Genomic DNA, 23,598 nt, shown 5'->3' on the forward strand with positions numbered 1-23,598 from the left:
CAGGCTCATTATTCCTTCAAATCATAAAGGCTAAAACCATGTTTATTTTAGCCTTTAGCATCCTTAAATTCTTAGAAATTATATTACAAAGGTCTAGCTTTTTTTTTACAGTACTGAATCCAAATCAGGGCAAAAGATACAAATGTATTTTGCTCCTGTGTGATGAAGTATTCCAGAAGTTGGGCATCCTAATCCATCTCTAGTTCTCTTGGAAGCCCCAGACCAGGCAGCTCTGGGGAATGCTGGGGCTAGAGCCAAGCACATGCAGCTTTATCTTGGAATTTCAACATGAAAGGGAAAAAACAGCAAAAAGGAGGGAGTTTAATAATTGTAACTAAAAAGTGATCACGATAAGCCCTCAGTATTTCATTTTAATCTAACTCCCTTGAGCCAGAAAACTGAAGGAGGCCTGGAAAGTTTGTAAATCAGGGACAATAAGAGAGATGTGAGGATGGTTTGTGTAGCACTCAAATACACACACACGATGTAATTGCCTGTTTTATTTAGTGGAATCACTTTTGTAGATTAGAAATATTTCCAATTCCCGTTTTACTCCAATGCAAGCCTCCACCATCGACAGGCGTAACGCAGTTTGTTCAACTGATTCCAAACCAAAAAAAGAAAAATAAAGGAAAAAAAAAAAAAAGAAAAAAAAAAGTACAATCTCAAAAGTTAAGTTAGAAACTAAGTTCACACATTTTCTTTGGGACCAGGAATCTGTACATAGTACAAAATATACATTTATTGAACTTTCTGTAAACACACAGTTTGAATTGTGTAAAACTGTAAATAGTGGGTGAACTACGTGGAGAATAATTTATTATATATTGTTATACATTCTACTTAAGGAAAATAGTTATGCTCTTGTATATTACTCTGTTAAATTTATAAATTCCATAATGAAGCTGTGTAATCTGCAAACATGCTTTTCAAGCTTAAATCTCTCCATTCGTAACACACATTTATACAGGTCATCAATGAAAAAAGTTACACTTTCCACAAAATAGATATAAAGAGGTCATGATTTTCTAAAAAGACAGGCACAGCATGTCACTACAAACGAGACTCTTATGGTGTGGAGTCAATTCTGTGAGAAGACAGGTGAAAACTCTCTAATTCAGCATGTTTGTACGTGGTCTTAGGAACAAGACAGATGCTAGAACCCAAAATCTCTGCTTATAAAGATTTATCAAACAGCTGGTCCTGGAAGTCAAAGCTCACACTTTTCAGATATGCAGCACTCCCTGGCTGGGAGAACCTCAGCTTTTGTCTCCTATCAACTCTTGGTCACCAGTAATTGAGTTTTCCAAGCAGTGAAATACCCAGCACCATTTGCCAAGAACATTTGCATAATTCAGCACTTACTCCAAAAAGTGGATTCCTGGCACCGAAGAGTTAGATGTGGTTAATAAATACAATTTAACTCTTGGTGCCCAAGGTCATCAGCAAAACCAGGCTGGGAAACCCCAACTCCCATGGGCTGCAGGCCATTAACCCATGGAACGTGGGGTAACAGCATCCCAGCACTGGGGACTCTGCTGTGCAATGCCCAGTTTCCAATTTAAGGGGCTGGAAATTCCAAATTGCAGCAGCCTTCTCAGTCTGGCATCACTCAGCAAGAATAAAACGTTCTCCTATAAACATTGTCAAAGATCTTTTTACAGAATGGTCCATAGAATGGCTGGGTTGGAAGAGCCTAAAAGATGATCTAGTTCCAACCTCTCAGGAGTCCATCACTGGACATGGATGTAATTCTATGTAAATTCAGCACATTTATTCCTACATTTTCAAGGTTTCATTGTCTTTCCATCCTGGATACCTAATTTTGGATTTCATTTATTTGCAGCTAAAAGCACTGCATCAATGATCAAAACTCTTAAACTGTGCTCTTCTGAGGTTTTAAAAGCAAAAAAAATCTTAGACATTTAAAGAATTAAGAAATTATCTCAGATTAACCAAACATTTTGCTTTAACATTACCACTGTCTTCCCTTTGGCTTTGAAAGCTTTTTCAAATCCCAAACTGAATAAAGATTACATTTGGTTTTCATTCCAAGAGAAGTGGGATAGTTAAGGCTCCAACAACACGTGCAGAATTTGTATGTTGTGAGCAAAAACTCCACCAATGTCAGGAGGATGTGAATTAAAGTTTATGCCTGATTTTCCCAAGCCTATCTGACTCTAATTTTCCCCTGCAGTGTGAACAGAAATATTGTATTCCAGCCTGAAATCCCAACAGAGAAAATGAAATTGGGTACCCAGTATTTGCACTGCTCAGACTGGCTGGAATTCAGTAACAGCTGAATTGAAACTCTGGACCTTGCTCTACAGGCATCAATAGAATAAAAGTATTGATTGTTTGAGGACCTGCAGTTTGTTTTCTCATTATTCCTAAAGGTATTTATCAAAATAAATAACAATGGCAGCTCCTTCAAATCCAGAGGCCTCCTCACAACACACATGGGGAGTCCTGTCCACCTGGAAAAACCCCACATTCCCAGCAAGCTCTTCAGAGCCAACACTTCATGGAAAAAAAGGGAATTTCAGCTTTGCCTCAATGTTACTGAGCAAGCTGAGAAGTGCTGATGTTGTGCTCCTGGAGGAAAATGGTACAGGCCTGACACAGCATCCACCCCTCAGACAAATGGCTGGTCACACAGTAGTGAGGATCATTGGTTTTATTCTTCTTATTTTGGATAAAAAAGTAAAAATAAGAAAGGAGGTGCCTAGTGATATTTTAAAAAGTACTTGGGCAGGAATCAGTTCAAGTTATATGTAAAAATCTGGCTATGCATAAACCACTCTAGAAATCTGACCTGTCATCTCACTTCTACCCAAGTTTTGACACTTTCAGATTTTCTTGGTTCTATAAAAGGCATTTGTTAAGTTAAGCCCACTTTCCCAACTTTTGTGGTGCAAAAGTTGGAGAGTTTTGTGATCATTGCATTTAGAGCAAGCCTCTCCCAAAACCCTTTCCTAAGACATCAATATCACTCCTGTTCCCTTAGCCTGGAAGCAAAGACTTTAGAAGAATGTGTACAAGAGATGGGGAAAAGAAAGATCTGTATTACTGCTACTCAAAAAAACCCATCAAACAAAACACAGAGAAAATTAGGAATATGCACAAAGCCTAAGTGACTACAAGTCAACAACTCTGACACAATCAGGAGATTAAAGCTGCAGACATTTTTTTCACATATTAAGTAAATGTTAGAAGTAGTTGTCATTTCTCTAGAAACAAATTGTCAATGGGAGACAATGTAAACTCCACTTTTAACATGTCTATTTTTTTTTTCTACTTAAATGCATTTAGTGGTCCATGATGCTAAAGAGAGGCTTCAAGTTTTCCTACAGCTTCCTGACCTCCTGAGAACACGTGCCACAGCCCAGGCGGCTGCTACCTCATATATAAAGCAATGTTATTAAGCAAAATAAGGCCACAGAGTGCTTCAGATGTGCACACCTGGGTCTGCAGAAAACTGCAGACTGTGCAAGCACTCCAGAGAAAAAGCTCACAAAAGATTGGAGTCTCTGATCAGTATTTCAGACAGGTCAGTCAAAATTATTTAGCCACAGAGTGATACTTTTAAATTCTGCTTCTTTCTTACAGCCTCTATAGAAGGAATCACATTCATTTTTTGGTGCTACAGCATCCTGGAAATTCACATCTTGAGCCTCTTTTCACCAGTTAGAGAGTCAAAAAACCTCTCCAGCCAGATGGAGAGTTTACACCCTGAACTGGCCCATAAAGGCTCAGCTATGATCACCTCAGACACAGGTAGTGGTAGTAACAAGGAACCACACTCATTATCTAAGAGACATCATTTTCATAGCTGGTAAAGCTTGGCACCAAGTAACAATTCATTTTCTACACAAGAATGTCAGGTACAGCCCTGTAGCTCTACAGTTTTGCTGTCTCTGAGCCTATGCAAGGTACATCAGGTTTGTATCAAATACTGTATTTGCCAAAGGATGAGGAAAAGGGCACTGGCTTCCCTAAAGGTTAGCCCCTTTCAGACATGGCCAAGTTTAAATACCAAGGAACTGAAACACACCAAGTCCTTTGTGCACAAAAGCAGCTCAAGAAGGTGCAGGCAGAGATGGAGGTGAACATCTTGCCATGATGAAATCCTGATGTACATTGGACTAAGGTAAGCTGTAACAACCATATCATTAACATAATTGTGGCAGCCATGCTGTCTCCCACAGGACAGAGCTCCAAACTTCCAGAGAATGTGAACACAGAGGAAGGTTGTCAGCACAGAACTCACACACAAGACACTGAGACTGAAATTTGATGGTTCCAGTTTAAAGAAAAGAAACATTTATCAAAGTAAAATGTTTGTTTTAAGTGGGGAAAGATCTGCAAAGGCTGTGATGCTCCCTACACAGGCCATCATTTATCTGGGTGTGGTTTCCCAAACTGTGGCAGGAGGGGTGGGGCAAGCATTCCTTTGCTCTCAGTCCTGGCTCCCCACTCTCCATTTTTCCCCAGCACCAGCACCCTACAGCTGGATTATCAATTTACCCAGCTCAAAGGACAGTTGTTTTTTTTTTTTTTTTCTCCTAACTGCACACCCACTTAAGGACAATCACTGGCACAAAAAAAAGGCAGTAGGGGCAAACTAGGAGCAATGGTTTAGTCTTGGCCTAAGATCATGAAACTACATCCTTAGACCATAAACTACTAAAAATGGAATGCAATAGGAAGTGTCTCCTGTCCCATTGTATAAAATTAAGGTGGGATTCTTATCAGGGAATCAACTGAAGTGAAAACTGATCCCTAATTTTGTTAAATCATCTTAAGCTTCCAACTCCTGAACTGAGCAAAATGGCTCAGACACGAACCTATATAGTGACAGCACCAGCTTTGCAATAAATAATGTAATGGACATTGAAGTCAGTTTGCTACAAGTAAATGTTGAAAAGATCAGCTTTGGCACCTGCAGGAACTCCCAAGGTAAGTGCTCCCATGACTCATCTGCTGCTCAGTATTCACCAGGCACCTCGCTGACACAACCTACGCCTGCCGCAGCTCAGAGCAGTTTAACCACAAGCTGATGAAACTCCTCTCTCCAATTCTGACTCCAGCTCCAAGTTTAACTGAGTGATGGCTGTGCCTCAAGGTGGTGGTGCTGCTGCTCCTGGGCCAGTGAGAGCAAGCCCAGCTGAAAGGCTCAGGCTCTGCTCCTGCCCCAGCAGAGTACTGGGGTCTCTACGGATACAAAGGATTTACAAAGCCTTGCAAACCTAGGATCCTACTTAATGTCACTCCATTTAGTTCATCCAACATTGGTTTAAAGCACATTTTAGAAGCTTCTGTCTTGAACTTTTTTTTTGATGCTGAATTAGCGAGAATTGTTTGGAACAGTTGTCTATAAAGCAGTTACAGGTATTCTCCCAGAACGATCAGCCAAACATTTAATCTGACTATAACAAAACTCACAGAAACTGTAGCCAGTGAAGCTGTCAAATGTAGAAGGAAAACAAAGTTGCATGGCATACGAAGCAAAGTAGCTTTACAAATGTCATTTCCTTTTAAAAACAAGCAAATCGGGACCATCCTATTTGAACATGTATTTAAAAATACATCTGGTTAACATCACACAATTTTCATTTTTGTCACACATGAATCTTTTTCCAAGAGGGAAAGAAATAGCACACAATATTTCAAAATAAAAATTGCTGCCTTGCCCCTGAGGTGCTAATGTTTTTAGCATTTAAAAAAAAAGTTTCTGGTGCAAGAAGGAGATGCACAAAGGTGCAAAAGTGCCTTTTTTCTTTTCAGAGCAGTGAAAAAAGTACAGCTTGCCTCTTCTCTAGGATGCTTTATATACTTAACTGGTTTATTCTGTAGTCAAAGTCTGTATCTAAAATGGCAGTGTTTATGCATACATCACAATTCAGTGCTCTGAGCTCATCAAAACGCTGCTGAACGTAGGCAAGAGAGAGAAAGGCCTGAAACAGCCTTTCTGCCACTACCCTCAAACCTACTCACATCACCTGTAGCAACAGCAGAATTATTTTCTTTCTAACCTTCAGGAGACCTCGTCAGAAGAGGCTTCAAAAAATCTCCTTTGTCACTGAGACAGTTTAAGTGATTATGGTTTGAAGTATGGCTTTTCACACCACAGTTTTGCTTCCGATTGTTAAAGTTTAAAACTCAAAGGTTCCACAGTCCAGTTCAAGGTTTTGCAGTTTCCAAAACTAAACTTTAGTCTCTATGAAAAAAAAGGACAGAACTTTATCTGCCTAGTCCTAAATGAAGTTGAGCTTTTCGCACTAATACGCCATGTATTATTAAATATGCTCGTTAATTAGGTGCCTGTGAAGCTATAACTTAACATCATTATAGTTTTGCACTCTACAACAAAATTAGACATTTTAAGCATTTATTCATAGGTAGGTAAGGAACTGGTTCTTTAAGCAAAAATTGCTATAAATTTATAAATACAAATAGTGCTTATGTTTTCTTCATTCATGCTTGAACAGATTACAAACTGAATACAATGAAGTTACGTTTAAGCACCCCACATAGACAAGAGGGATAAAAGAAAAGTTTGCTGGTATATACTATACTTAGTTCCAAGACACTATAAGTTACTTTTTCACTGTTCAGTGTTCCCTAACTCTGCATTAGTTTTAAGGCTATATATACAAATATGTATATGTCAAAGTTAGGGAAAGACAAATATAGCAAAATGCATTGTACTACATTTTCCTATCAAAAAGTAATTATACACCAAGTTCTGATTCTGTTTAACTGCAGTAAATGTTACAATCTACTTGTTTTACTGATTTTCCTTTTGAGGAATCTGCCTACTAAATGAGTAAACTACATATTAAATACAATATTCTCAACCAAAAAGACAATACAAGGTGCACAAAACAGCAGTTTTGCAAACACGACTGACTTGAAAACTTAATTTTCGTATGCTCAATGGGAGAAAGCTAAGCTTAAATCAAATTAGTTTATTATCTTATAAAATTTTAAATTAGAATTTTAAACAACAAACAGTTAAATATTGTCAACATGCTATACCTCAAATCACAAGTACTGTTTAACCACTAGTCTCTCATTCTAAGTAAGTGGGTCAATTAAAAACACACACCATAAAATGTTAAAGATTGTCAGGCTTTGACAAATGTATTTTTATCAAACAGTAGGCAAATTCAAACCAATGCACATCTTCAGTAGGGAGGGGGAAAAAAAAACCACCAAAAAGCCTGAAAAAATCCACATTTGTAAAAAATAGGGTAACAGATTAATCCCACATCATCCTCTAGCATATGGCTATGTCTTGGGCAATAATCAAAATCCTTCCCATTTTAAAAATGGGCTACCAATTAAGAAAAATATTCTTCCACAAGTAAAATATCATTTAAAATGGCACTGACATTTTAAAAGGCAGGAAAAGAAGGAATTACACATTTATGGGTAAATGTCTTGTTTGTTAAATCAAGCTTTATTGATAAAATGGAATTCAAGAGTATTTTTCTTGGAACAGCAGCAGACCCAGCCAATCAGGATTGTAAAAATGCTGCAGACTCCTTCTTTATGTAGAAAGTTGTCTTCGTGCTCAGTGATTAGTAGTTTCAGGTAAGGGTTAATGAAAAAAGAGGTGCAAAGAACCAAGGTGCTCTAATTCCAAGATTGGTACATGTATGAACAGGATACTGTTAACAGGGCATGATTTAACTACCACTGAACTCCAAATCACAAATCCCTTCGACTCAACGTGAGAGCAGGAGTGCATCCAAGAAAATGATGTATGTTTGTTGAAGAATGTGCACTACTCCTAAGTTATTTTTCCATTGCCAAGCGAAATTCACACACTGTAATTTCTGGTAGGTTGCCCATGAGTGCAGCTTTCATATAAACCAAAAAAGTTCTCTTTAACAGTTTTGTGCACCTCTTGAGCACCTAGCTGGCTAGGCTGCTGCTCCTTGCAATCCAAAACCACAACATGATTTTTAAAAGGGGTATATATTGTTGCATCACACAAGCCAAAACATTTCTTCTAACCTTTATAGTGATTTAAAGCGGTTCATAATTAAATATGAGCATTTGTACAAAGACAATTGCACTTTACAAAAACAAAATCATACAACATAAATCGCTGGAGTCTGATTTACAACATGAATTTATGGTTTGAAATCACGTTTACAGAAGTCTGTTTTACAAAAAAAAGATCAGTTCCTGGGCTAGATGTTGTACTGCTGTAGTCACTCTCACCAACACATCATATTCCCTTCTTTAATTAAGGTTGAGGATGGATGTTAAGAAGGGCCACTGAGGTTGGGCTGCACTTTCGTTTGCAGGATGAAAGGTGAACTCCACAGCTAGATGAGCAGTTTTACCACATATCATCAGTTGAGGCAGAATCCTTAAAGAAAAAAGAAGGAACCCTTTAAAGTCTGGAGTGCCCATCCTTGCGGCCGTTTCTGGATAATCCAGACTGAAAAGGGTAAAGACTTAAATCATTTCAGGAGTCTCTTTTCTCTCCCCTTTCAGAAACAGCTTTTATAAAGGATCTAAACCCCACATATTCTTAATTAACAAAAACATTAGAATCAAGAAATTTCAAAATATGACCAAGTGTTTCATCAATCCTGAAAATAAGATCCTGGGCATGTTACTCAAAAGCATTTCCAGAGCCTTTCAAGCTATTTCTTGAGTAGTTAGAAGTAATACAAAATGGATACTCTCATCTCACAGGTGTGAGAAAAGAGCAGGATGTGCTCATGTCATGTGGTATCACCATTATCATCTTTTGTCTTCTCAGCCCTCCCTCGTTGCAGGGGAAGATACAGACATCAACTGACACCCTGTTATAACTCAGAGCTATTTTAACACTCTTAATTTAAGGTTACAGAAGTGTAGTTTAGGCAACTGAAGGAAATTGTAATTTTGGATGGTAATAAAACTGCAAGGGGAAAAAAAGAAATGTATGTAACAAAAATAAAAATATTGAAAGTAGAAACATGCTGTGCTCCAAATCATAATTGTACGGTCACACCACTCGGTATTTCAATCTATCCAATACCTGAGTGTCCCAAAAATTCATTCCATTTAGGCCCACAGGCAACAGCAGATTTTGTATAACTACCACAAGCCTGACAAATGTTTAACCAAATCCTGGTTTAACCAGTATTTAATTTTACCAAGTGTTTTTTAATCCATTTGACTTTGTGTCAGGCCTGTTCCCTTTTCCCTTGCTTAGACTGCTCTGTATTCAGCTTTCTCCACCTCATCAGGTGGGCTCACAGGTTAACCAAGAGCAAGTGGGGCCACAGCTCTGCAGCTGAATCAGCAGCACAGGAGTCAGAGCAAACTGCTCCTGTGCACCACCTTTGGGTTTCAGCAACACCTCCTCCTTTTCCCTAAGCAATTAAGGGGCAGGATAGGCTTTTACAACAGTTCATCCTGGTGCTTCCACAGCTACACCTCCCCATCATTACTGAGGCTGCAGGAGGTAGAAATATTACTTCTCTTCAAAAACACTGCCTTAGTGACTCCTTGGAGAGGAGAGAGGCTAATTAAGTCTCTAGCAATGCACACATGATAATTTCTTAGCACTGAAGTTCTGCACCCTTCATTCAATCTTGCACACAGAATCCATTGCAAACCAGAGAGGAACAGTTGGCACGGGGGTGTAGTTAAAAAAACACAAACTGAAATTGCCCTTTGCAAAAGTACCACCTCCAGCTTTTCCTTCAAGACCAGAAGTAGCAAAGGAGAGCAATTACATGAAAGAGTAAAATGGTTGTTTCAAGAATGAAGAATAAAAGCAGCATGAGTAAAAATGCAAGAGCTGCTTGCCAACTATTCCATATGCAAATTTCTGTATCCCAGTTGCCAACAAGATCACAAAGTTTGTGTACTGTGCATTTGTAGAACAGCAACATACTACAGAATGTATTTTGAAGGTAAAGCATCCTCTTTCAGCCCCAATTTAGGAATTTTAATGCTAAAAATAGAATGAAGGCTGCCAAATAAAACTAGTGCACAGTTGTAAGGCCAACGCACAATCTTCATGTCTGGCTGCGTTTCACTTCTGTCACATCCAAGCATGGAAGAAATTTCTGCTGATAGTTAAAGGATCAGTTTAACTGCTATGTGAGATATTGTATTTTCAGTGACAGAATGTTGTTTGTGCTGATCAAACTGCCACTGGAATCATGCTCATGTTCACTGTTTGGTTTATCTTCCCCCCATCCTGACAGTGGATTTATGTCTCTCTCAGCACTGACATGTAAGAACCCAAAGTGTTTGCTTGCTGTAAGATGCTCTATGCTTAAGAATAAAAGTGTTTACACAGTCCATTTGGTAAACTAATATATTCTTAACACATCCATTTAACCTTTAGATATAGCATTTTTCTTCTTGATATTTAGGAAAAAATGTGTCCTATAAAGAAGGGGGAAAAAAGGTCCCCCCATGACTCTTTCCACCATTTGGCAACACTTGGAAACCCAAGCAGGACTGAAATAATGAAATGCCAGAGGACAAATGAATCAACCCTACTGGAGTTTTGAGATGATGATGAGCAGAAAGCAGCAGAAAACAATTACAAAACACAGTCCAAAAAGCACAACAGTGTTAATCCTTTCTTGGGGGAAAGGGTCTTTAACAGGAATCTGCAATATCTTTCTTTACAAAACAGCTCAAATAATTGGGGTGGGGAGAAAGAGAATGTAAGAGAAAAGATACTTACAGCATCATCATTCCTGTAGGGGTTCAGTCTGTTATACACAGCTTCAATCACACTCCGTCTAGAGCAAAGAAAACAAAAAACCCACAGGATTTTAAGGCTGTGTTTTTCTTTTTTTTTCCAAGTTACATTTCCAATTTTAATTTAAATGCAAACTTTAGAAGATTCTAAATTCACAGAACCATTTTAACTGCAAGTTAGCACTTTAAAACTTTTTTTTTTTTTAAAAAAAGGATTTTTCAAAAAATCCTTTAAAACCTTTAGGCTTAAGACAAACAAGGCTGAATATCCCTTGGAATTCAGCAGGAGAAGGGCACAACCTGACAGTCAGGTCTTCCCTTTGAAAAAGGGCAGCAGAAACCTCAATGGACACTGAATGTCCTGGTCATTTGTGCCAAAAAAACACTGCTGTAGTAGTGTAGTATGGCATGTATTATGTATTACTTCCATAGGGGAACAGAGTTGTGTTATTTTCTGGACACAACACAAACAGAAATGTACTTCAGAATGTAATTTTTTTATGTCCTAAAAATGCACTTTCCATGTGCAAACATGAAAAAAATAGATCTAATAGATCTAGAACAGTATTCTTCTACAATGACATGGCCAATACTCTCCTGCAATTTTTTTATCAAAGGAGCCAACAAAACCAATACCAAAAATAATAAATAAATATATATATATATGTAAAAAAATTTGCAGGTTTGTGTATTGTATCTTCAGAATGAGATAAATTTTGTCTGGTAAAAAAATATAAAAACATTTATTCAAGCATTTTTTAGTAACCTCCTTTTAAAAAGGCCCTTGCTTAGCATTTTTAAGATAGCTTAAAATTAACCTTCATCTCTGGAATTCTTGACTTTTCTAATAGTGACAGAAAATCGGTAAGAAACAGATTGATGAAATATGAATACATTTGCAATCAACATGCAAATGAGCAACATGATTTTTATTTACTTCTTTTAACACAGGGTGAAAAACTGAGAGTCTAAAAACCCCTTGAAAACAGGTAATAAAAAAACCCAAAAAAACCAAAACACAAGTGAATGTGAGGCTGAAGGAAGAAGCTGCCTATGCCTTTCCTAGTATATAAGGAAAAAACTTTGAAGGGAGAACAGGAAGGAAAGAGGGGAGTAAAAAACAGAAATTACATATTGGACTTTAAATGCAACTTTCTTTTGGATCCCCTTCTGCAGAACCAAGTAAGATGAAGTGGCAGAGTGTGGTGCAAAGCAAAATTCAAAGAGCAACCTTTAAAGTGCTGATGAATGCATGCAGAGCAATCACAAAGGAGTGCAAGAAAGAAAAAAAGCAGATGACAAGCTTTGTAATCATCCTGTAACACTGAAGAGTCAGGAACTACCACGTTTAAACATCATAGTGAATGGTTATAGGGCACAAAAGAAGAGGTTGGATTTAAAGCAATAAAATCAAGCAATTACACACAAGGTACATTACACATATGGATTGGAAAGTTTCCCATATCTTTCAAGATATAGGTATCTTTGATTCTAAATACAGGCAGGTTTCTTGGAAAGCATTATTTTCCTTCCAAATTGGCAACAGTGCTTTAAGTTACATAAATATCCAATTAAATCAATATTTCTCCAAGTCCCTATTCAAACTAGCATCACTGATACCTAAAATCCTGCTGAAGTCACATCACTTCAGCATTTCTTCACAGCCATGATGCCACTTCCAGCCAAAGGAGATGAAGAAAAATCAATTTGTATGCTGCATTTTATGAGTAACTGACTCACTCATACTTCAACAGTACAGCAGCCCATCCTAAATAGATCCTATTATACTTTAAATTGCCATCTCTTCTTCTCCTAGTCAAACAGTTCCTATAGGAACAATATTGTTTTCTGGAAGCCATCTTTACAATGATCACTTTATAATTTGTTCAATTTATCCCTTCATAATTTGTTCAATTTATTAATTTATAATTTATTCAATTACGTGCCTAAAGTCCTGATGTTTTGGTGTAACAATACAAAAATCATGCTCTGAAAAGTCAAATATACTCTGTATCATATGTGCCCAATCCTTTTTAACACAGCACAGGCCCATGAAGAATCTTTTGAATCAAAAAGCTCTTGGTTTGGGGTGCAAACAAGCTGAGCACATTGCTTCCTTAAAGACTGAATATTTGAGAAACCACAGAGCATCACCACTGAACCCTTCAAGGACAAAGTCAGCTATATAAAGCTACAAATTTAACTTCCCACTTTTCTTTCTTAATAGATTTCTATCTCACTTTCAGATTTGTCACAAGCAGAGAGGAACAAAGGCAAATTTTTAAGCAATTACAACATGGCTACAGACAAGAAAAGAAAGCTGCCAAGCAAAACATTTTATGCATATCGCTTCTTGTTGAAGTGTATAACACTTCAACCCAAGTAATTAAAATCAGGGCATTATTTTCACATGTTCAAATGTAACATCCCCCCAGAAACCCCAGTTAATTACAAAAAACAGACACTCAGGCCACCCTTAAAAACTCCTCATTCCTTCCCAAAAACTACAGTTTGACATTTAATTTTCGCAATGATTCATAGTCAACTCCATTCTTAGGCTTGTCCTTTTCATCCAGAACAACTGAGTAATAAAAACTGGAGAACAGATCATCACCTTTTGTCCTGTGCCCTTCCTCCCTCCCTGTGCCCCCCAACTTTTTTAAGAGTGGCCTTGCAGTCACAAAGTGATTCAAATCAAACCCCACATGTACACGGATGTGAACTCACTTGCTTGCCAGCTCCCCCCCCGGCGGGAGGTTTGGGATGCTCTCAGTTGCTAACGTACGCATCACGTGGACTAAGTCTGGCACTCCTTCACCCTGCTTCTTTATGATCTCTGGGAATCAGAAGTACTTTTTTTGTAAGTGCAGTCCAAATTTTACTTCAAAAGATTGAAACACTCAGTTTTATCAAAAAAGGCAGCTTAACATTAAAAATAAAATTAAAAATTAAAGCGACAGACCGTACTCAACATGGTAATTGTTAACTTTGGTTCCATATGTAAAAATCTGTAACAGATTTGACACAGATTTACTGCTGTTCACATGCTGACTTGGTTTTAGAAATACACAGCTACCTAATAACAGTGGGGAAAAAAATCTTTAATGGCTTTCCTGCTATACATTAGACAGAAAATGTAATATCCTCCCAAGGCATGGGGCAGATATTAACATCAGCTTTATCACTGCAACACAAGATAAAATATTATTGCCATCACAGAAAACATAGTATTTTCAAGAAATAAAAGGTTAGACATGTCAGAAGTAATTCCCATGGCTGTATGTGTATTAACCAATACTTGTACCTCACTGCATTACAGTAACATGCAAATTTTAAGGACTATTACACATAAATTAAAAGCCAGGGACATCTAATTGCCAGTTTCATCCTCAACTCAGGAGATATTTAAATTCAGGGCAGAAACTTAAAGCTGATCCACTCCAGCTTCTGGGTGAAGAGAATCTGTATTGTAGCCACAGCCACATTTGTCAAGACTTTAATTCTTTAACTTTATTCTTAGGCCTGGTTGGTTTGGCTTTCTTTTTTTCATTTTTTCTTTTTTTTTTTTCTTTTTTTTTGTGTTTGCTTTTTTCACTTTTCTCCTCAAGTCAAAAGCACACAGTTTTATTTGAATTCAAGACATTCAAGATCATACCAGAAGAAGTATGAAGAGTCATTCCTTAAACAGGCATTTTATGAAATTTAAAGAACAAGAACATTTTTTAAAATGTATCTCATTCATTTCTCTGTAAACATGAGCTCTCAGAAGTTGCAAAACATGTGAATTATTAAGACCTGGTGCTTTTCATCTTCAAGTGAATACTGCAACATGCATACAATAATGTGTACATATGTGCACATCTACACATGCATGTATGTACATGCACACTGTTCTTCATCTAATAAAGCATTTACACAGTTTGAAAGTAGTTGGAATTCATCAGTACCACTTTTGAAAAATACTTAAGCATTCAGATTTTGCCCTAAATTCCAGAAGAACATACCAAGTTTCCATTTTATAATTTGTGAGATAAGGCACATTGAAAGCTTTTAAAACCAACACGTATCCAGTCCTTTTTAGTCAAAACAAAACAAAACCTAAAAAACAATTGTGAATTACTTTTTGTGTATGTAATGGTTTTTCAGGGCTGTGTGTGTTTACAAAAACCATCAGCTCTGTTCTGCAGTCAGGCTGTGTAAATTATTTGCAAGGTATAGGGGAAACACTGCCTAGTCCTGAACCAGCATCAAACTCTGCAGCACAAAGCTTTAAGCTGTTTACTTCAAAACTTAAATTTTAAATACATGACACTGCACACCAGAGACACCTCAAAAACTTGCCATTTCCTCAAAATCTACAGCCAAAGTTCATGTTACCATCTTACATTTAGCAAAGAAATAATCTATGAATCTTAAATCTGAATAAGAAGCCAAGATCTCAGATTTGGTTTGCCAAGTTCCTTTATTGTGCAATTTTGAACATCTAGAATATGCTACATTGTGCTAGTTCTAAAGTTCTGCTGTACAAAAATAAGGAATTTATAGTTGACCTATACTACACAGTTTCACAACCTGTAACTGCAGTACATTTAACATACAGTCTCCACTAAATGAATACATTTATATTTTGATAAAACTATAGATACAGACTGAATGAACACTGAAGACACAACAAATGGAGTCGGTCTGCTAGCTGTGTTTAATTTATTGGAATTTTCTTGTTTCAATACACCTTTAACCCTCCCCCCAGTCTTTAATTTACTTTTAAACCTTCTATACATTTTCATGGCATCAAGTACTGGAAAAATGTACTTACAACCCTAAAATAAAGGATTCAAAAATGGGAATTCCATACAAAGTTTAAGAAAAAGCCAGAACTTTGTTTATGTGAAAATTAGGGAAGGAACATATAACAGCTAACTTAGAATTATTTATCTCTACATAGGTATAAATATTGCAGGGAATATCTATTACGGAATGGTTTTATGTAAAAAAAAAATGAGAACAGAAAAAAAAAGCTTAGACAAGTTTCTTTTTAGAGTCAACACATTGATAACACATATTAGTGCAAATAATAGCAACACATTTTGGAATGACTGATCACTTCTACCATGAAGTTCACAAGATACTTTAGGAGTAACATTGATTTATTGCAAGTAATGGCACAAGGATGCTTCTCCACACTTGCTGCTTCTTCCATTATTTGTTGCAGCTACAAATCTGGACCACAAACACATCAGGAGAGTCTTAAGTGACATGGTAAGTAGAAAAGTTTCTACATTTTTTAAAATCTGAATCATCTCTCCTTATTCAAGATGACCATCATTATTAAATCCTATTCAGTCTTAAAATTTGCACTAGTTTTTAACAGTATAAAGGTGTATTCTGGGCTGAGGGGATAAAAATACAACCAGAAAAAAAAAGCACATTCGAAAGGATCAACTCTCATTACCTGTTGGACTTCAGTGAGTACTGAAGTTCATAAAAATATGTAATATGCATTTTAACCAAGTTTCCATCTTAATGAATTTTAAGTTTAAATTGATATTACAGATTACTAAGATGATTCTAAAAGTACTCTTTATATTTTTTAGTTCCTTCAGCCAAAAATCAGGCTTTTAAAGTTAAGCACTGCCACTCTTATAGTATCCTAAGATAAGAGCAAGATTATTCACTGTAGTGTATAAAGTTTCAGATGCTGTAGTAGTCCTACCTCACTAGTCAATAAGGCATTATCCACTTACTTCAGAAAAAATGCAATGGCACATTAATTAATTAATTAATTATATATTAAATAACAAAGTTATCATCAACTCCTGTTCGTGAAATTCTGCCTTGATTCAGGCCTTTCAACTTTCCTCATGCATAAGTCCTAAAAGGCCAAATTCTGCAAACAGCTGATACAAATCACTGCTGGGTTGAGTAGTATTTACTAAATATTCATTCATTTAAATAATATTTTTGTGCAACAACAGACAAAAGATTGAGGATAACTCTAAAAATTAAGCAAAGACCCTTGAGAGGAAGTACAGTAGATCTCCTCAAGTTGTTCAGACATCATCCCATTAAATTAGTATTAAAGTGCTTTATAACTACATACAGAATCCTTCTGCCTCTATGCAATTATCACACTTTGATCATTCCTGCAAATTTCCTATTTGTATAAATGCAAAGTACCAGCAGCCAAATTCCTTGTATGTACCATAACCACATGCAGGTCCAGTGTTTAGGCTGTTCCTTTACAAAATGAAGCAGCTGTACGAAAATGCCAGCTTTCCTCACTGTAACATTCCTGGGGTAGGATGAGGCCAGCTGAAGACGCAGCCTTGGCTTCATTGTATTTTCATATTCTAGGTCACGGGTTTGTCTGAGCTCAGACACACTATCTAAGATAAGAAGGCAGCACTTGCCCAGATAAGGAGAGTTACCAGGCTGTGAATCAATGTGTGAATGTACAGCACACTTGTTCTTCAGCAGATCTGTGGGTGGGCACACACAGAGAGCTCCTCCTGGTGCAAACCTGCTCCCTGCTCTGCTGACACCTCCCTCCCGCAGTGGGACTGCACGGGGACATTCCTGCCACGCTGCCAGGGACATTCACACCAGCACTGACTGCCACCAACCTCTCCTCTCCTCTCCTCTCAGGCAAGTGTGGGCATTAAAACACACAAATGTCTGCCTGGGCATTTGTTCAGGGGCAGAACAGATGCAGTTTTGCTGAGAGCTGGCAAGTGAGGCTTGGAAAAACGTGGTACTTTCTGCAAGAGCACCTACACAGGTTGTAAGTGCTTTAAAATCACACATGGATTTGTCTGAGCCCAAAATTCCCATGCAGGCAAGTTCCCTGTGAAATTTCTGGAGCTGCACTGTGTTACCATAAAGCAAGTTAAGGAGGAAAAAAGTGCATAGTGTACTCCTCTAACTTACTAACCACTGCTACCATAGTTGTGGAGAACTCTGCCTATCGTGCCCTGTGTGCTATTAAGGATTCCTGGAAGTATACACACACATAACTAGACTTGTAACATATAGAGGAGTCCACTTCAAAAATAGACTTAACCTATGCAAATAATGCATACAGCATGTCTTAGATTTCAGAAACAAACTCCAAGATGTAGTTGGTTTTAAATATCAAAAGGCACTATAAATGCAGTTTTAATCAGAAATCATTTGAATCTACTTGATTTCAAGTATCGTTTTTATGTGATCCAAAAAGCCCCAGACTCACAGTTTCAATTTAAAGTTTAAGAAAAATTTTAAAGTTACTATCAAGATGAGTACCCAGCTTTTGTTTGTCATGAATGCTTAAAGATTAGCTTTGACAAATTTCTGACGTACTTTCAAATAAGTAAATATGTAAGCAGGTGCTTAAAGATTATAGTAATTGAGTTGTAACCCTACTATTATTGGATAATAAAATATTACAGCTAACTGATTTGTACTTAACTATAAATAGCACTCAAATGACCATCTTCACAGACACTTTGTAAGATATTCTGATTATTTTCTTTAACTCCATGTGACAGGAACCAGGATTCACTGGTCTGAAGTTAGTGCTGTCAACAGACTCAGGAAGAACACTGGGCATAAATGAATTCTCTGCCATCCTGAATAATTTTCAGGGCTACAGGCTGCTGCACTTTCATAGCAGAACTTTTTCAGGATATATAGAGTGCCTTTTTCAGAGGTACACAGGATGGCCAATGGCACTTGAAGGTCTATTAAAAAGCCTGTATGTGTTAAGGGTTTAATTGTTGGAAGGGGAAGGGGGCCAGGGGTCTGTTTAGAAACAAAGTTACTTATTTTTTTTTAAATGATCCACCTTCTACTCTGCTTTCCAGGTACTTGTCCAACTCTGCCTCTCTTTTCACCGCCTCTGGTGATACCTTTGGTGCATTCGGAAAACAGATCAATATCACACTCATGTTGTCTCGACTTCCCTGGTGGAAAAGAAAAAATGATTTGAGAAATGTATACACACCAGGCTAAACACACATCAAAGCATTTTAAATACAGAAATTCACAAATCATATTGTATCAGAATCCAGCTTTCACTATTATGGATTAATATTATCATTAGAATTAATCTCCCTGTACCCCTTAGAGAATTCATTTGGTACAACTCTTCAGTCATTGTTTTTTCCACTTTTATGGTCTGAAGACTACATGGAGCCAGTTACAGACACCCCACTGTCATCTAAAAACTGACATTAGTAATGAGTGATGTATAATTACAAAGTTGTGTTCCATCTTGTTTTAAGTGCCATCCAATCATTTTGGGAAAACAGCTGAATGGGTGAACAAAACCATTACTGCTCAAAAGCACTAATCAGGAAGGTGCTAAATTCAGACAGTGCTTCCACTAAAAATCACAGCTATTAGGTTTTTTCCTTCTCCATTTCATTTAAAACAAGAAAGGTTGAAAGTGATAGAATTTGTTGAAAAAACAGCTGTAAGGTACCCAGATCTTTGCAAAAAATATTTACATTTAATACTCCAAATAAAGGAACCCCAATCCTTGAATATTTAAAAATACAAACACATTCTGCTTATGCAAAGTAAGTGTTTGGTTTACTTACAATACCCCTGTGCTTTGGCCTACAAACATGCATCCACAGGCTTAACTTTTAACAGTAATTAACTCCACTGATGTCAGCAAGAGCAAGAACAAGCCAGTGTGCACAACAACAGTATATGGGTATGGGGAGGTGCTGACAGCTGGCTCCTGCAAAGCTTACAGCATCCACAAGCCACTGCTCCCTTCCTGGTATTTGCTTTTAGGATTGCCAAAGAAAAATAGTAACCAAAAATGTAACCATTATCAATCTGCCAAGGTGTTGGAAAGCAATTCCAGTTTTTCAGATGGGAAACAACGATCCTGTTAGCCATGTGGGAAGAGCAGGGATGTTGTCTTGATTCTCTAGAAAAAAAGTTGGCTTTTTTCCTTTATGGCTGCCAGTTTGCCTTTGCAAAATAAGTATCAAGCTATGAAACTCAGTAACTGCATCACACTGCAACTTATTAATACAAAGTAGAAGTTAATGCAGACAAAGTTACATAGTTTTGTTAAACCAAATAGTCTCCATCTGCTAGAGCTGGTTTCAGAGCTGTATGATACAACAGTGAGTAAGAAATACAGTAATTAAACCAAACGAAAAACTAACTTAGGAAGCCAAGTCTTCAAAATACGAAGTCAAGGTTCACTGATTCTGCATTTATCTTGATGTAAATATGACAGTAATGTTAATACTATGTGCCCAAGAAAGCAGGGGAAGATTAGGAAGGGAAAATACACTCTCTAGCCTGATTAAGTCTTAAGAGTTGAGGTTTTGTAAAGAACATTATGAAACAGAAAAGGGCAGTTATTGTCTTTAGCTTGCCCATAAATTCCCATTAGCTTCTAGTTTTCCACTGATCACAGTGTATTTGTACATGATTATAACCTCTTAATTAACCAAAACCACCCAGAAAAATGTTTCTGCTGCGTGTTCATTTCCCCTCTACCACCATTTTTGCAGGAAACGTGGTCATCACTGTCAAAGTCATGTTACCATAAACCACTGAATATTTATAGACTGGAAGCAAAGTTATTATTAGCTTGCTCATAAACCTCTAATAGGGAAAGCACAGTAAACTCCTTCTCTCAAGTCTGGCTACCTTGTACAAGCAGGTGTCAACTATCTCATTGCAAACTTTCTCAAGGTCATCAGTGACTTCAAGTCTGGATCTTACAAAGTCACACAGCTCTTCATTTCCCATAACATCCCAGATACCGTCGCACGCCAGGATGATGAACTGATCATCTTCTTCTGATCTCTCAATTTCATAAACTTCAGGCTCGGGTGAGACCAGCTGTTCTGTAGGACCTTTCCCATGGACACATTTGTAATCAAAGTCCCCAAGTGCCCTTGAAACAGCAAGGGAGCCATTCACACGCTGAATCATGACGGAGCCACCTGCATTCTGGATCCGCTCCTTCTCCAGAGGGTTACTTGGTTTGTGATCCTGTGTGAAGAAGTGAACCTTCCTGTTTCGACAGAGCAAACCTCTCGAGTCTCCACAGTTGATGAAGTACGTGTGTTGGGGAGAAATCATGACACCCACAGCTGTTGACCCACTTCTGTCTGCGCCATGCTTCTTCTCAGAGATGACTCTCATGTGTTCGTCAATTTGCAGGAAACCTGTTCTGATGCCGCTCTTTACACTTTCCACAGACGGTGGCCCATCTGGCCCTTTAAAATCCTGGTTGCTCGTGATGTGATCTAATAAATGCTCACAGCAGTACTTGGCAACCTGGGATCCAGCGTGCCCATCATAGACAGCAAAAAACGACCATCCATCAAGTCCATTTGGCAAACCAATCACAGCCGTGTGTGCATCCTCCATTTCCACGCGCCAGCCCTGCATGCTGCTCAGCCCGTAACGCAGCCCATTCCCCTGCCCCTGGGCGTTATGCTTCTCCATCTTTGGCTTGTCTAAAAATGCTCCCATGGTGACCTTCCTTCAGTTCTGCAAAGGAAAAAAAAAAAAAGGATTATTAAGATATTTCTTAAAAATGCTGTTGGAAGATATTAAATAATGGTACAAGTAAGATGCCCAAAGTACACAGCTATAAAGCTGATTTTTCTGTGTCTCCAGTCAAATTTGCATTGCTTTCATCTAATTTAAACAAGGACGCTACTACTAGCTGAACTGCACTTTTCATATTTTTGTATTTTCAGCTGTTTTACTTGAAAAATTCATGTTCACTGTCATTCATGGTTCTGACAAAAGCCTCTAATAGAACTATGTATGAAACCACTTTCAAAGAGGACTTGTTAACTGGCACACATCTGAATGGCTGTTCCCTGCAACTACTGAGCCATGAAAGAGTTCAATGTTTCTAGGACACTGGCATTCCCTAGATCCCTACCTGCTGGCCACAAATTCCTGCTACCACTGCTTTTCTGGTAGTGATGGGAAAATCAAAGCAAACTGATTAGTTTTTTGGGTTTTTTTTTTAAGATGGGGATTTCAGTGGGTTTTGGGTTTGGTTGTTATTTGGCTTTTTTTAAACAGATAAATGATAATAACAACCAAGAGGATGCTAGAGTCTGCATAAAGGAAAAAGCAACATTGGATAAACTAGGACTGGGAAGGAACAGAGCAGCTGTCCCTTTAGGCAGCAGCAAGCCATTAGTTTGGCTCAGCCATCTTGTGAAAGCTCATCCTTAGATTTTCAGTTAAATTACGCAGCAGCTTCTCAGATGTCTGTGCTGCAGATTTACTTAAAACCCTCATGTATTCATGCTTCACTGAAAGGCAACTGCCCCTGACAAATCTGAGGAAATCTGTTTGGAAATAAAATCACAGGTATTGTATATTCTTGTGTGAATCAAGATTCAAGCCAGACCCATACACTGCACACCTTCTCCTCCTTGGGCTGTGATGCAGCAAATATTCATGCTGAAGAGAATAAGTGATATTTGCAGGCAGTGTAAACTGACTGGTTTATCTTCATGGTTTTCACACCCTAACCATCCAACCCACCCTTCTAATCCACATCGCTTTATTTGTGCATTCATTATTAAAAAATCGTACAAAATAGGTCACACATTTTACATACTTGCAAATTATGCCTTGGGAAGCATCAAAGAGTCTGCAAATCACTGTTATACAATACAAAGTAATGGAACAAAACTGTGAGCTTTTCTGTTTGAAGACTGTGGACAAAAATTAGCTGTGAAAAGAACCTCAAAAACAGATTTTACCTGAGGCCCCAACTAACAGCTGCACTAGCAGAAAAATCAGTACACCAGGGGTTTCAGGAATGCTTAGCTTGACCATGGAATATATTTGACCAGCTTTCTAAGTGACAGCATCATGTTTTTATAACATGCTTTTTTACTGCAATACAGCACCAGCCATTAATGACACCATATATCCAACAAAGCTCTTCACACTGTCTCTTCCAGCCACTGTCAACCTTTCTGAAACATCTGTGTTAAAATAAACAGTCAAGAAATGGTTATATTTGATCTCACCACAACAGTGATTCAAATGCGAGGCATGGGGACTGGTTATGCACTCTTTGGCTCACGTGCTTTGCTAACAAAAACAAAACACATACTTGAGCTGTAGGGGGATGGCAGCAGCGATTCACCTCTGCTTCCCCTCACCCCAAACTGGAGTTCTGTCTCTTCTCAAGTGAACACAAAATATTGATGCCCAAGCAAGCTGTAACTAACCAACAAAACAGAGTGTGCACCGTGTGTCTTGTGTCCCATGCACATGCAGGAGGTTCACATTACTGCAGTTGCTAGGAAAAAAATACGACTTAAGACTTTTTTATCTTCACATGCAACTCTAGTGAAGTCAGAGTGATCAAAATAATTACAGAATGCTGCTATAAATCACGTGGGTAATTATTTTGCTGAATAACACTTTTTATTCATTTTATGATAGGAGCAGAGTTTAACACTGAATGTTCTCTTTGTTGAGGAGATCATTAGACAGAATGCAGATATTCAACTTTTTCACCTTAATTTAGAGCTCAAAAAGCAGAAACTGTCCTGGCCAATATAATTCTGTGAAGTATTTGACATTATTGCTTTATTTAAAATAAAACAAATCTGGACTAAAAAGGGCCATTTTTCTCCTAACCTCTCACCTTAGTATGCACACAACATTCAGGGCTGTGCTTTGTAAACTGTTTGTCCTGCTCAGTAGTTTATCATGTAAATTAGAAATACTTACAGGCACTCTGTGTGAAGTTCTAAAAACTACAGAACTGTCAGCACACCTTCTAAGTTAACAAATCACTCTCCATTTAAACACCAAATTGCCTTATCCCTTCCCAGAATGAACCCTAAAAGCTGGTGGTCT

At 37.8% G+C, this 23,598-nt stretch overlaps 1 protein-coding gene across 2 annotated transcripts in view; it reads right to left on the reverse strand.

Annotated features, from left to right (window-relative positions):
* Positions 1-720: 720 nt before the first annotated feature.
* Positions 721-23,598, reverse strand: part of PPM1A (protein phosphatase, Mg2+/Mn2+ dependent 1A) — a 34,637-nt gene continuing 11,759 nt past the window's right edge. Inside the window, exons 2-6 of one of the 2 annotated variants that reach the window (XM_036384529.2) lie at positions 20,392-21,243; positions 18,557-18,674; positions 13,462-13,570; positions 10,718-10,775; positions 721-8,386 (exon numbers count right to left, since the gene is read on the reverse strand). In XM_036384529.2, the coding sequence (XP_036240422.1) occupies positions 8,357-8,386; positions 10,718-10,775; positions 13,462-13,570; positions 18,557-18,674; positions 20,392-21,225 (1,149 nt within the window). In that variant the 5' untranslated portion in view covers positions 21,226-21,243 and the 3' untranslated portion in view covers positions 721-8,356. Of the gene's footprint in view, positions 8,459-10,717; positions 10,776-13,461; positions 13,571-18,556; positions 18,675-20,391; positions 21,244-23,598 lie in introns of both variants that reach the window. The other variant, XM_036384528.2, reaches the window with a different exon arrangement.

This window comes from Molothrus ater, chromosome 6, assembly GCF_012460135.2.
Source record: "Molothrus ater isolate BHLD 08-10-18 breed brown headed cowbird chromosome 6, BPBGC_Mater_1.1, whole genome shotgun sequence".
In the NCBI taxonomy this organism is placed as follows: Eukaryota; Metazoa; Chordata; class Aves; order Passeriformes; family Icteridae; genus Molothrus; species Molothrus ater.